The 13,421-nt window shown below is 46.5% G+C and overlaps 5 protein-coding genes across 5 annotated transcripts; 3 read left to right on the top strand and 2 right to left on the bottom strand.

Annotated features, from left to right (window-relative positions):
* Positions 1 to 163: 163 nt before the first annotated feature.
* C8R40DRAFT_835299 (uncharacterized protein) lies at positions 164 to 1,782 on the top strand. The gene is made up of 3 exons (XM_046236378.1): positions 164 to 490; positions 549 to 1,287; positions 1,337 to 1,782. The coding sequence occupies exons 1-3, from the start codon at positions 219 to 221 to the stop codon at positions 1,682 to 1,684; spliced, it is 1,359 nt and encodes a 452-aa protein (XP_046089402.1). The 5' UTR covers positions 164 to 218; the 3' UTR covers positions 1,685 to 1,782.
* A 530-nt stretch (positions 1,783 to 2,312) lies between these two features.
* C8R40DRAFT_1012651 (uncharacterized protein) lies at positions 2,313 to 2,537 on the bottom strand (the record flags this gene model as incomplete). The annotated part of the gene is made up of 1 exon (XM_046222882.1): positions 2,313 to 2,537. A coding segment is annotated over one exon (225 nt), but the record flags the coding sequence as incomplete, so codon positions are not given.
* Positions 2,538 to 3,721: 1,184 nt separating this feature from the next.
* Positions 3,722 to 6,426, top strand: C8R40DRAFT_1167726 (uncharacterized protein; the record flags this gene model as incomplete). Its single annotated transcript, XM_046231069.1, has 6 exons — positions 3,722 to 3,928; positions 3,987 to 4,067; positions 4,130 to 4,438; positions 4,493 to 4,770; positions 5,036 to 5,637; positions 5,696 to 6,426. The coding sequence occupies 6 exons, from the start codon at positions 3,722 to 3,724 to the stop codon at positions 6,424 to 6,426; spliced, it is 2,208 nt and encodes a 735-aa protein (XP_046089400.1).
* A 692-nt stretch (positions 6,427 to 7,118) lies between these two features.
* Positions 7,119 to 10,962, top strand: C8R40DRAFT_1222192 (uncharacterized protein; the record flags this gene model as incomplete). Its single annotated transcript, XM_046233279.1, has 12 exons — positions 7,119 to 7,159; positions 7,237 to 7,343; positions 7,540 to 7,699; positions 7,902 to 7,938; positions 8,098 to 8,193; positions 8,251 to 8,331; positions 8,391 to 8,918; positions 9,020 to 9,395; positions 9,512 to 9,986; positions 10,215 to 10,293; positions 10,479 to 10,512; positions 10,544 to 10,962. 12 exons carry the CDS (start codon positions 7,119 to 7,121, stop codon positions 10,960 to 10,962), a joined length of 2,433 nt encoding a protein of 810 aa, XP_046089399.1.
* A 501-nt stretch (positions 10,963 to 11,463) lies between these two features.
* C8R40DRAFT_1067331 (uncharacterized protein) lies at positions 11,464 to 13,127 on the bottom strand (the record flags this gene model as incomplete). The annotated part of the gene is made up of 10 exons (XM_046225900.1): positions 11,464 to 11,552; positions 11,583 to 11,646; positions 11,834 to 11,963; positions 12,038 to 12,058; positions 12,112 to 12,198; positions 12,362 to 12,509; positions 12,546 to 12,604; positions 12,657 to 12,766; positions 12,843 to 12,913; positions 13,034 to 13,127. The coding sequence occupies 10 exons, from the start codon at positions 13,125 to 13,127 to the stop codon at positions 11,464 to 11,466; spliced, it is 873 nt and encodes a 290-aa protein (XP_046089398.1).
* Between the last annotated feature and the right edge of the window lie 294 nt (positions 13,128 to 13,421).

Here is a 13,421-nt window from a genome sequence, read left to right as displayed (position 1 = left end):
GCGGGTGGGGTTTGGCAGGAGCTTCCGGGGTCCTCCCTAGTAACGTAGGTCTGTTTGAACTTAATTTCGATTACATGAGCCCTATCTTATCAGAACCTCGCGGACACGAACAAAGACTAATCAGATCAGATCGTCGGCCATACCTCCAAAAGGAAGGTGGGCATTTTTACCCACCCTTTGTACCCTATGTTTTTCACGTTGACAACGTCACATGCGACATGATGTCTAACCCAACCATTCTACCCAACGAACTCCTTCATCATATAGTGACGTTTGTGGCCTATATCCCAGGACCACCCAGCTGTAGACATCTGGAGCCCTTCTATCAATTTACGTCCGCCGAACTATCTTCGCTTTCTCTAGTCAACAAGTGTTTGCGGCGCATTTGCGTGCCATTTCTTTTCGCACACCTACAACTGAAGAGTGACCAGGACGTGAAGAAGCTCCTGGAGCACTGCTCCGCTGGGTCTTTGATCCCAAACACTATACGGCGAGTTAACAGCGCTTGATATTTCCTCTTTTAATTCAACGATTCGTAGAGCTCTTAGTCTCGGCGCGTTCTGTACCCGCACACAAGAGGGACAAGACCTTCTGCTTCTGTGCCGAGTTATTTCCCATTTACGTCAGCTCTCATTCATCCATATGAAATGCCCACATCCAAGCATTGCTCTCCTTCGGACAGTTCTCGAGCAGCCCTCTGTCTCAACAGTACTGCTGAACTCGTTGCACGATCTACCTGCAGGATCTTTCAATTTAGATCTGTCAAAACTTGTCCTCGAGCATGCAAAATTCGATCATACTTCAAAACTGACTCGATGCTTACACCGAGGCTCGGGTATCTCAAAATTAGACGTTGTTGGATCCGAGCTCAACAAAAACTTTGAGCGCAGAACTTTCAAAGGCCTTCAGGAGCTCAATTTGTCGGTGGGATATCATCGTGTATCATACGCATGGCTTCCTACGTTTACATCGGCTCACCCATACCTGAAACAGCTTTGGCTTGTAGACAATGGAAACCGATATTTCAATCATCATACGCCACTCTTCCTCTCTTCGTTTATCCAGGAATCCGTCCGTCGAGACCTTCGTGAACATTTTGATATTCATCGTGTTGGTCTGAGTCGAACGACCCAGCTCCCACTACAGTGGCATGTTACTGGGATGTTCATAACCACCACATTCGGCGGTACTCGCTTATTCGAAATTTTATCCCTCATCTCTTCCTCATTCCCCTCAATTGAGGTCTTGAGCCTTGACCTTGACTATTATGATGATACCTATCATATTGTATGTCCTTTTTGTCATTTGTTTCTGGTGCTGATCAACTTCCCATTAGGATGATTTTGTCGTTGCACTCAATAGTTTATCGTCGCTACGAATCTTGTACTTTCGCAACGTTCTTCGGCAGCTACAATTTGGACTCAAAGGTCATTTACAACCAGTGCGCAAACTTGATCGGAATGATCCTTGCGCAGTATACGCCGCCATCGCAGAAGCTGATTTATTATGGTGCACTTCTTACATTGCGAAGCGTATGGGAGGATTACAGGCCTTCTATGTCGACGAAATGGGCTATGAACATGAACGATCTGGTACTGGAGGTCAGTGGTGGCTCAAAGGGTGGATTCGTGTGCATGATGAAGCGCGAGACGTTCGCGGAACACTCCGTGTTCTGCTATCTTAACTGTTCCCTTTAGGGAATCTCCCCTGTGACTTGTGGAGTTTTCGACTCGTATTGCTACTTAAGTGAACATTCATTTTAAAGATAGGATAGGAAATAGGTTTTAGGTTATTTGTCTGATGCATTATGTCTACTCTCGAATTTTGTCATTATTTATAATTACTATCTGGAATTTGTAGTAATTGTTGGGAAGGTACATTTACCATACTTGAAGTTTACTAACTTCAATTAAGCTTGCAACTTCGTCATTTGCAAGACAAGGACGAGACAAGCAAGCACGCCCATGGTGCAGAAGATGTTTACTTTATGCTTCTCTTTGCATTGTGTTAGTGATAATGCATTCTGCAGTTTATCAGAGTTCACAATAGCCTAATGCAAGTCAATAGTTCAAAAGTTTCAGTGTATCATTATCGACAGCGACATTTTGCATGAGATATGATTTCTACTTCAGAACTACTAAGACTACTCAGATTACCAAGGCCCACCTCTGTCCTGTAAGTCCCCTTCCCGTCTCCCCATACCAAGTTCCCTCCCCTCCTTTGTAAACTAGCTTAATAAAGCTTTCCACGAACACCTCTCATTCTCTAAGCTCTTTCTTGATTGGTTTTGACAGGAAATTTTTGTCGGATGGGAATCCAATCACCCTGAACCGGAATAGACCGCCAGATGAATATTGGATTAAGGCATAACGAGTCTTGCCTCTCTGAATAGGAATCATGGAGTGGGTGATGAGTTCAGAAAAAAATAGTATGGTGATTCCTGCAGGAAAGCGTATAGTAAGATGAAGCACCCAGAGTACAAGATGACCGCCTTTGTCAGGGTCATACTTGGCAGGGGGAGTGTCGGCGCACCATCCATGAACAGTGTCAGGGTAGGACCCCGGAAGCTCCTACCAGACCCCATCCGAATTAGCGTACTTTAGGACCCAATTTTGCCATTTTCCTTGGCCGAAATTAGCATACTTTAGGCCTCAGAAGGCTCAATCCCTGTCCGAGATAGCATACTTTGGGTATTTATTGGCTGACTTGGTGGCCCAGTGGAGCTCTGGCACCGGAGTTTGGGCAAAGAAGCTCAGAAGAGCTCCGGATGCAGCGATAATAGTCAAAAAAACGTACAGAAAGATGATTCCAGGCTTGGGGAAGAAAATTCGGTATTTTCAGAGCAATTTTTACGATTTCACGTGACATTCCTTATCCGAATTAGCGTACTTGAGGCCTGCTTGAGGCCAAAATCGTAGCGTACTTGAGGCCGCCTGGGCGGGTGGGGTTTGGCAGGAGCTTCCGGGGTCCTGTCAGGGTCTTGATGAGGAGGCAAACAGGATTGCAGGCCTGCATTGACTGTTAATGCCGCAAATGTGGCCCCAGGTAAATTTGCGCGGAGTTGAGGATGGCGACGGAGCAGGGCTTGTATTCGACATAGGTCTTGTGGGGGTACGAATCAAACACCGCTACTTAAAAGATAAGCAAGAACCCGTAATACAAACGAAGGCTTTTTGTCTTCGACATATGATTGGTCGGATATTTTAATTGGCTGCTCCCACTTTCTCAACTCACGGGCGAAGGGAGCGAGTGGGCGGAACCGAGCTTCTCATCGTGCATCGCACAGTGCTACTTCAAAATGAAGAACTAATATATCTTATCTTTCTAAGTCATGTGACTTATCCTCAGTGATAACTGCTGTACAACTACTATTTCGGTAGGACTGAGTCTCTCGGTCAACCACATGGCTCGTATCGAATTTGAAGAAGGAGATAGCAGAATGACCTTCCCAATCGGTTCTGGCCATGAAGTTGTTGATCTGTGAGCTTCATGGCCTGTATTTCAAATGGAGATTCTTCTTAATCAATTACCCACATAGATCTAAACTGTCGGCCCCGAGTTTAGCCAACTTATGCAAGAAGTATGGCCTCAAGACTAAACGATGTAGTAGTGATTATCTAAAGGCCCTCAGAGAATTCTCCCTCAACCCATCAAAGTGGAGGTGTGTTGTGTAACCTTCAGTGACGTGACCGAACTGCAATCAAGAATGCAAATAGTAGCGATGCCGATCCCTCTTGTCCACGCAAGGCTGTCAAACGAAGAAAACGCTCATCATCATCCGTCAATGCACATTGCAATTGATCGTAATTCTGATCCATCTTGTTTTGACAAGGATACCAAACAAACGAAATTTCGCCTATCGTCTATCAAGCTAAGCCAGTCGCGAGAGCTGCTCAAGAAATCTATCGCTAGACAAGCACAGAAATGGGTAGGCCACATATCTGTATCGGTTCAAAAAATTGGTTTGAGGTGTCGAAGCTTGACAGGATAGATTCTCCCCATCAGATCCCTATACGTTTGTGTCTTTGCAAGTATTTTCTTCACTTGCAGCGGTCGTACCATCATCCGTACCTGTCACACCTTCAAAACTTTGCCAATCACCAATCACCTCATCCATCGATCCTGCCAGACCCTTTTTTTGCAGTCATCTGGGGAGACTTTTGCCGAAACTTTCAGCGCTATATTACCGGGTGACAGGAGCATCACTTTCACTATAGTGGATGTTCTTGAATATCCAATAGTGAAAATGCCTCGACAACCACAGTCGTACCTACAGAAATTGCTGAGCATTTGGGATGATGATTCCCATGCTTGGGATGCATCATCTTGTCCTATTGTTGCAGGAAATAGGATAGCTGCCAAGCATTGGAAACTAGTTTATTCGATGGCCGGACGCTGGAAGGCATCGAGAAATCGAACACAGTGGCATAAATGGAAGGTAAGACAATAATGAGTAATCTTCATGATTGTGGAAATAATGATCTCTCCTCAGATACTGGTCGAGGAATTACAGAAATTCAACAACTGTCCTGAGACTCTTATTGAAGAGTACCAGCGCTCAATGACTTTGCCTCCGACCATTCACAACATCGCCCTTACAATCCAGCGCGCTCGTCGGCAAAGCGACAAAGAATTCAACGCTGACTTCTTTTCTCATTGCGATGTAAACTGTGAGGACACTATTCGAAGTATTTCTTATGAAAAGAAAGGGATGCGGCTTGTTTGCACATCGGAGAAGGCTATCGCTCGTAGAGTGCGCGAACTGTACCCGTAGGCACAGCCCAATATCAAATGGGACATCATGTATGCATTCTCGCTGGACCCCTCCACAAATGGCCCTCAATCGCTTTTGAACTACGCTCTCATTGTCGAAACTCACTCAAGCTCGCTTTGTGATATTTCTGTGCATATAGGCGTTCTTGAGTCATGACACAACACCCCCCGCTTCTCCTCAGAACCTCGTCGTCTGTTAGGGCTGATGATCGCCAACGCCGTACTCACATTCTCGGAATTATTCCGATTTAAAAAAACTCAGTCTGGAGAGAAGATTGGAAAGGAACTACGACATCGAACGAGCTAACGAGGCGCGGCAGGAGAAAACCATGCTTTTCATTGAAAAGAAGGCCCCAGCAAAGGGTTCTCCTTCGGCCTCGCTCATTACCATCACGGAGGATGAATGGAACGATATCAGGACAACTCCTGCCATCTTTGAGCGTGTCAAACAGTGGATCCCTAGCTACATACTCGCGTGGATGACGAAAGCCAACGAGGTGGAGAATTTGTCTAAAGGAAAGCGTACTCGGGAGGTGCAGGAAGGCGACGCGCTGGAGAATGGGCCGGACAAGAATCCGAGACTTATGACCCCCATCATCGAAACCACGCCAGACCCGACCATCGCTCAGAACGTTGAACTACCGGAATGTCTTTACCGAATCGGACGATGGCATAATTATCTTCCTCTTCCACTTTTCACTGCCAATAACAACCTCATTTTCATACATTCCAACTCCTCGTCTCTCAAGACCTCGAAAACGCTTCTTCCGGGAGATAAGGAGCGCACCGAAGTGGTCCTGTGGGACTTACTGGACCGTCTCAATATACGGGTGCCAGATTCGGAGAAAGCAGACGAAGATGAGGGTCTCTCTTTATACGAAACACAACTTGCCTCCAAGAACTACTTTGCTTTCGAACTCAGTCGTGACCCGGATGGTCATGGTTGCACTCGAGCAAACTGAACTCGATAACACTTCCTTTTCTTCAACAATCAACGTGATGCAGAGAAATATTACCGATTCTGGAAACCCCGTGAGTATCGTCTTCGGGAAGAACGCCGTCTCTATAACACCAAATTCGACCTTACCACTTATAACATGGCATGGAATCGCGTCGTCACCGATCACGAGCGGTCTTTGGAGGCGAAACCTTGACAGTCACCTAACTCATCCACGGTTCCTTCCTCTTCTAAGCCCTTTCCGAAAGGCAACAAGGGTGACTCCTTCGACCTCTGTTGCCTTGGATGTGGTAAGAAGGGGCACTCCGCTGCAGACCATTCGAATAAACATGCTCCCTCCTCTGGGCCAGGTGGATCAAAGGGGGTATCTTTCGTCCTCGGTCTCCCTCAGGGAGAAGACAAACGCATCTGATATCAGTGGAACATCCGAGGGAATTGCAAAGCTAACAAGACCTGTCAGGATGCGCACGTCTGCACCTTCTGCGGAAGCGATGGGCACCACGCCTTCTCATACACTTGTCGCTCCAGACCTAATTGAGGCATTCCTCGAACTTTCGATTCCGCCAACCCTTTCTTACTATGGCTTTTCCGTTCATTTTCGCTTACCACTTCCCAACACATGTCCCGAGTTCATCGAGCTATATGAGCGGATTGTCACCCCTTACAATGCAGACGAATTCGAAAAGCTCTACTAGCTTGTAATATCTCTTATCACTACCCACTTCTCCTTCATAACCTCCGTCGAGGTTTTTCACTTGGCCACTTGCCTCCACTACACGAATTTTAATATTGTGTGTTCAGAGGTGAGAGACGTTTGAGTGAGAAAAGAACCTGCTATTGATATCTATTGAAGAAATCACCCACCGTTGCTGAAAGAATGACCATGGATGAGGAAAACAGTTTTGTAGCTCGATACAGAGGAGCTGGGAGAGCCACTATCTAAATATGACAGAACGACATTGGAAGTGCAATTTAAACCAACACAAAAGACCATGCAAGAAGAAAACCCTTAGGTGCAGAAACGATCAGCGCTTGATAGCGTGAGAAGATTTCCGCGGGCGCGCCTATGTTGATTTAGGCCAGGCATTAATATCTCAATCCCGACTCAGTGTCACTCCTTATTGAGCACGAGCAGTGCGACGTAGAGTGCCTCGATTTTATTCTTCTTCCTCTCTCACCTTACCCGTTATGAAGCATGAACAGTGCGCGATAACGTGGTTGCATACTCTCAGTCAATTACTCTCAAATCTAAACCTTTCTATATAAGGGCCCTCCACTGCGTCCGATGCTGAACTTACTTACACTCATACATGATACGCTCTTCTGCACAAATCCGGGCTGCGTTGGCCTTTCTCAATCATTCAAATTGGTGTGCACCCAGCCTCGAATGGTAAATGTGGATCAGTGCTCCGAATCGGTCGGATATAGGTGTGTGCACAATCTTATAGATTCACTCTCAAAAAGTTGTGAAGTTCTTCTCACTTCAGATCATATTCGCTCTCAAGTGGTGAAATCAAGCTGAACTCAACAATAGTGTTGACATGGGGCTGCTGGCTGGGTGCCAACGTGGTAGAAGAGCCAGAAGGAGATTGCAGAGTCGAACGGAGGGGTGGTCAGTAGCGACTCGCACGCCGCGAACGGTGATGTCTTCGTCATGAAAGCGGGGTATTTTGATAATGCGCTTCGGAGGGTCGAAGGAGCAGCTGTCGCGTTGAGATCAGTATGGTCAATCTCGACTTTCTCCTCGACCCTCTTGCTTCTTCCTGCTTCGCTGTTATCGTCGCAGTCTTCCCTCCTACTCCTCCCAGGTCAAACCTCCTACTTGAAACTCGGTGAACCGTCGAGCCGCAACAATATACGAGGCCAGTGGTTGAAAAAGGACAACAAAATGTCATTGAGGAGCTACGCTATCAGCTGGATTGTCTGGCGGTCGCTTCATATGGGCACGAAGAGTAGACGGTGGCAGAGGTCTGCCTCAAACAACCAAATCGCAAAGACTTGGGCGCTTATTTCTTGACCTCCTTTTGACGGTAGAAGTGTTTACCAAGTTGTGTCGGGTGGAGTCCCGCCCTTACTTCAACTGTAAACCCGCTTTAGCGTCTGGCTAATTCGGGTTCAACTTGGTATTCTAATTCTTGTCAATTAGTTATGGCGTCTGCTTATCTTCCAGTTTCGTGATGGGTCTACTTATCTTCCGTGCTTCCGTGGTGCGTTACGTGTCTTAATACTTCTCTCCTCTATCTTTACATTTTCCGACAGCCCTTTACTATGAATAAGGTCTTAATTGATGTTTTCAGTGGGATTTTGCATCTGGATCACCTCCGTATGCCTAAGCGTACAGGCAGAACTGCTTACGGATGACAAAGAGGACTAGGATGGTGGACATCCTCACGTTCAAGGCTTCAAGTGATTATGTAGCCTGGCTCTCCGTGGATCATCCAAACGTGAAGCCGACGCTTCCGGTAAATGGCTCTGTCCACCGAAACCGCTGCCAAAAGACTCTAGGTGCTAGACGTTAGGGATCGTTGGGTCGTTGGAAACGAACGCCCCAAGGGCCCGACTCCATCACTGACATAGTACCTTTAATTTTCAGTGTGAAGGTGCGCTCCGACCGAAAATGAGACCAGATGCGGTTTAAATATACAGGGTCCTTGCGTAGATACGTCTTGGGGCTATCCGCCAACTCCGAACTAAAGCTGGTACTGTCGCTGCCAAACATATCGATCAGGCGCACGACCAAATGGATGTTTGTGGTGATGCCCCACTGACGGCGACTCAGTGCGGGAGGACGACGAGCTCTACCTCGCCCTCTAACGCCCCCAGGAATAACACCTTTATGAACACTTGGGACGCAGGCACCTTCTCAACCACTATTCTCTCCTCTTCAGACTTGGGTCCACCTGTGCTGTTATACCCTTCTCCTACTCTCACGACGCGTATGAATTACGTCGAAGATCTCAGTCTTTCGTATCCTCATTTGCATTCAAACTCGAATTCAAATTCTCAAGATAACGATGGTGCTAGCCATTCCGATGATACCTCTAGCGCACTCAGCGTTCCTCAACCGACGATTGAGATTCCGCTTGATGAGTTATTGAGAGGGATGGATGGGTTTGACGGTATGGAAGGTATGAAGGGCTTGGACGGCGGAGACGACATGGATGGCCTCCTTAATCATTTGCACCTGGTGCGGTAGGTGGAGTGCGGTCCTGGAGACCTTGGTCTCCGGCTTTCTCTATCCCAGAAGGGGTCAAGTGACACCACGACAAATACCACGGATACCTCGAGTTGTTCAACCAATTTACTCAAACTACGACAACGGCGTCGTCGTCGACTCCCCCGTTGTTCGGTACCACCTCCTTAGTTCCACCGTCCAAAAATCCCAACGCGAACGATTTCTATGGGGAAGATGAAAGCCAAGACGTAGAGATGTTCGATCATTCCTCTTCCGCTTATCACCCCTTGATCTTTGACGACAATCCCAATAACGAACATATCTTTTCGTTTGATCGTGACCTCAACTCCGCTGAACCTATCCAAATTCCCATCCCAACTGTATCCGGAGACTCGTTGCGTGTGCTGTTTGGGGACTCTCCCAGTGGTCGTTCGGATGGCCGTTCATTAACTCCATTGGAGGAGGCTCTGAGTTTCAGTGGCCAGCAAGGTCGTTCGAGTCGGCTTAGCAGTCCCACTAGCCGCAGTAGCCATCACACCCATCTTTCCAACCACAAAGATGACGCAGACTTAGTGTGGACGTCGATGTTGAATCGGACAACTCAGACTCCGAGTCCGACTCTAGGGAGTCTGTCGAGTTGATGATGTCTTCCACGACCACGATGACGTTAAGCATTGGTCAACACAGTACTGAGTTTGTTTATTCCGGTGCTGGCTCCGTAGGGGGGAGTGAAAAAGAAACTCTGTTGCTTATTTGGCCCCCAACTAGAGCAAGTCTCTCAGCCAGAGGAGGTCTACAACTCCTCGTCCTTCCTCTCCTACTGGAGGAGGAGGAGTTGCTGGTGGTCTTTCTGTCTATAGTAAACCCAGGGCTTCATCTAAACCACACAACCGGCCTAAACCTCGGGCGAACGCACGAGCTATGCCGAGACCTTCTGCCCGTCAGACAAGACACCCGTAGGCAGATGATTCGCAGTCTACAGAGATATTTGTCTCGTGTACAAACAGCAGTGGTTGATGAACACAAAGAGTTACCGGTCACTCCATCGGAAATCCTTTCTGGCATTGATCGGCACCCAATGTCAGTCCTTCTACTTTATTGTCTCGCCATTTGGTGACGGCTATGTGTTATGCGAATCATGATTCAATAGGATGTCGTTCGATTGTTGAATCATTCCATCCGCACTCAGAACTGCCCGCTTCTGAACCATCCGAGAATCTTAAGATCTTGTTATCAGAGATCGTCGACCAAAATACTAAAGTTAAGACTCTGAGGTCAATCTTGGACATCTTGGAACTCGGCCATCAGAAAAGCGATTTGCAAGAAAGATCTGCAATGTCGTCTAGAACTTTATGTGGATGGCTTAGTATCTAATCCCGATAGTTTCGTAAGCAGTGAAAAAAATCTGGAAAAGATTAGGAACCAATGGCCTACTATAGTGCCTACATCCGTTAAGGAGGAATGTATTCAAAAATTCATTGATCTAACATCCACTGAAAAATTGAAAACATTCACTTGTGCTTCGTGTTCTACTGAGGATTTTGTTTCTCATGCGCACGAGATTGAATCTAGCTCTGTCGATTTAACGCTGTTGAATGCCCCGAATGTAAGAATTTCTTCAAAGACCTCTTCTACAGTCATCGACGCAAACTGGTTAGAGGAACGTTGTGTTGCTCCCGACTTCCACGGGGTTGTGGCGGATTATCCAGACGCTATGCTGGACATCAATGGTGTCAAAAGATCAAACGATGGAAAATATGTGCTGAGCCTTTGTCAACCATGTCATTCGGCTTTGAAAAACAGAAAGACACCTGCACTATCGTTAGCCAATCATCTGTTCCTTGGTGCGGTTCCTGAAGAGTTAAAAGATTTGAGTGTCGTTGAAGAGGCAATGATTTCACGATGTCGTGCGAAAAGCTGGATCATTCAGCTCAAAGAAGATAACGGTTTCATTACACCTACCAACCAGAGAGGTTACAAAGAGTGTAATAATATTCCCGCAGAATGTATCCTCTGTGTCCAAAGTCCTACCGCCTTCAATCGAAGAACTTTCTGAACCCGTTGCGTTATATTTATCGGATCTACACAACCCAGTGATGAATGGCTTAGAACTCAGGCTAAACCATTGACGGTACGATCTGGGAAAGTTCGTAGAGCTTTATAATGACTGAAGACCCACAAAAGATGGTATAAGGATATAATAATCAACGACGGTTTATTAAACTCTTTGCCCGAAGAGTATACGCTACCAGTACACATTGAGCATGTTCTACCTGATCAGACAAACGAATCCCTGATGACAAACGAATCCCTGATGACAAACGAATCCCTGATGACAAACGAATCCCTGATGACAAACGAATCCCTGATGACAAACGAATCCCTGATGACAAACGAATCCCTTACAGCAAGCTATGATCTGTCTGCCAAGGGCCCTGATGAATTGCATGGGACGGGCGTAACATTTGAAAGCGTTGTTATTGCCGATGTAGATGGTGATGCTACTGTGAATGAACTCCGAGCGGCCGCCATGCACCATATCCATGATAGCATTGATTCAAGTTGTAGGATTAGTCTTCTGCGATAAGAACTTGTAACCCTTTTCCCTGAGACTACTGGCAAGAACCCAACATGGCTCCAGACCACCTTTACACAAAGATAGAACAAGTGATTCACCCTCAATGACTTCCGCAACGCCATACTGAATCGTTCGCCATTCATGGTCTCCTGCTTTCCAAATCTGTAGGAGACAGCGAGAAATAACAGAAGGCCCCCCAGGTGCACTGTTGCGGACTGCGGAAATGGTTTGGATTTCTTGTTGAGTCTTCGTATTAACATGGATAAAGAGTGTGTGATCTTCTAGAGTCAAAAACCCCGCGGGACGATGTGGAAGATAATCAATGTCCTGGTCGGTACAAAACATGAACCAATGTATCCAAGATGTCCTTATTTTTGACTTTTCTGGATCTGGGAAGGGCAGAAGGATCGACATCATAGTCCAGAGATGAGGAAGGTGTGATTGGAAATGCTAAAGGACCAGCACCTGGGTGAGCACTCCTACAAAGGATCAGCATCAACCATGAAGATGGACCCCATAATACCTGGTAGTTTTAGCTTGGGCTTCATCGTACCGAGCAGAACCTTGATCAACCCTGGAAATAAGATCAATATAACCATTTTGTCAAAAGATTCGGGATAATTTAACCTTAGAACGTGGGCTATACCAGCAGCCTTGATGTCGTTTATAGCGACGGTTCTCCCTTCATGGTCGACTGGACAGCATTGATGACTCCTATAGGCTCAAATTAGTGTCTTCAAAGCTATGAAGATAGAGAATACCTGGTGACATCGAGTTCGACGAAACGACGGTTAGCGTTGTGTTGAACGTGATGTTGGTGAGCAACCCTACTCAGAAACAATTCGAAGTGGTTCGTGAATTAGAAATTCTGTCATACCTGAAAGCATTGGCCTCTTGAACAAATGAACTTTCAGCTTGAACACTCGAAGTATGTAGCACGTATTGAATCGATGCGACAGGATCATTATGTGGAGAAAAGGACGATAGAGATGATTGCTTCGACTCATTCCTGTTAGGACTAAGAACTAACTTAACGCAGCAGAATCCACGATTTGACTTACATGTTTGAGAAAGCGGGAGTATGAGACCTGTTGGATGTTTGATGTAAAGCGCGACTATACTATGGGTGGGGAAATAAGATGGAGCGTTTCTTTAAAAGACATCGAGCTTACAGTATTTCGACGTCGACAGACTCAAGCGAAGGGAAGGCAATGAACGTTGTGCCTATGGGGTTGTACGCAGCGTTGTATTTGAAGGTCGACCGCGAAGGGTGGCCATGGCACTACAGTTATATAAAAGAAAGAACAAAGAGTTGAACAAAGACGACGAAACGACATGGATCACGCGGCGGTCCGGACTGTGCCGCAATATTTTTTCATCGCGATCGCCACTTCCAAGTTCCGCGTCTGTTTCTGCCTCTCAGTTATGGCTACTAAAAAACTGGATTATCGCCGAAATGTGGTCGCAGACTCATCGCTGGTAGATCTCAAATTTCTACATGTATGTCCAAACCAATTCTTTGGTGTTCTATTTTAAACTTCACTATTACCAGCGCGCGCAACCTCGCACCAGCGATCCACAGCTTCAAAGCTCCCCAGTTGTTCGAACAACAACTGCACCGGATACTGCACAAGAGAATACATCATTAGAATTGTCTTCGCGTGCCACTTTTCTACATCTTGCCACACCCAGAATTTCGTTTCAGTTCTGCGGGTCCTTGATCATTGCCCTGGTTTCTGACATTATAAGAGTGCACTCTTCCTCCTTGCAGTCTCGCTTTGCACCTCGGCTCTCGTTCATTGTATGCGCGACTCTCAACCTGATATATGGGCTATTTTTCATGAATGAACCGTTTCCTCGATGCGACGCCGATGGTTTCCATATATTTTGCGGTAACTGTCCGATGATGTCTATGACGTTCTCCACACACGCCGCAG

This window comes from Lentinula edodes, assembly GCF_021015755.1.
Source record: "Lentinula edodes strain Le(Bin) 0899 ss11 chromosome Unknown C8R40scaffold_7, whole genome shotgun sequence".
Taxonomy (NCBI): Eukaryota; Fungi; Basidiomycota; class Agaricomycetes; order Agaricales; family Omphalotaceae; genus Lentinula; species Lentinula edodes.
The sequence above is the reverse complement of the archived record's forward strand: the minus strand, read 5'-3'. Positions and strand labels throughout refer to the sequence as shown.

Excerpts from the sequence above, each read along its gene's own strand:
- C8R40DRAFT_835299 (XM_046236378.1), top strand. The coding sequence starts at position 219 with ATGATGTCTAACCCAACCATTCTACCCAACGAACTCCTTCATCATATA. Across the intron at positions 491-548 it reads TTGATCCCAAACACTATACG|TCTCGGCGCGTTCTGTACCC; the intron begins GCGAGTTAACAG and ends TAGAGCTCTTAG. Across the intron at positions 1,288-1,336 it reads ATGATGATACCTATCATATT|GATGATTTTGTCGTTGCACT; the intron begins GTATGTCCTTTT and ends ACTTCCCATTAG.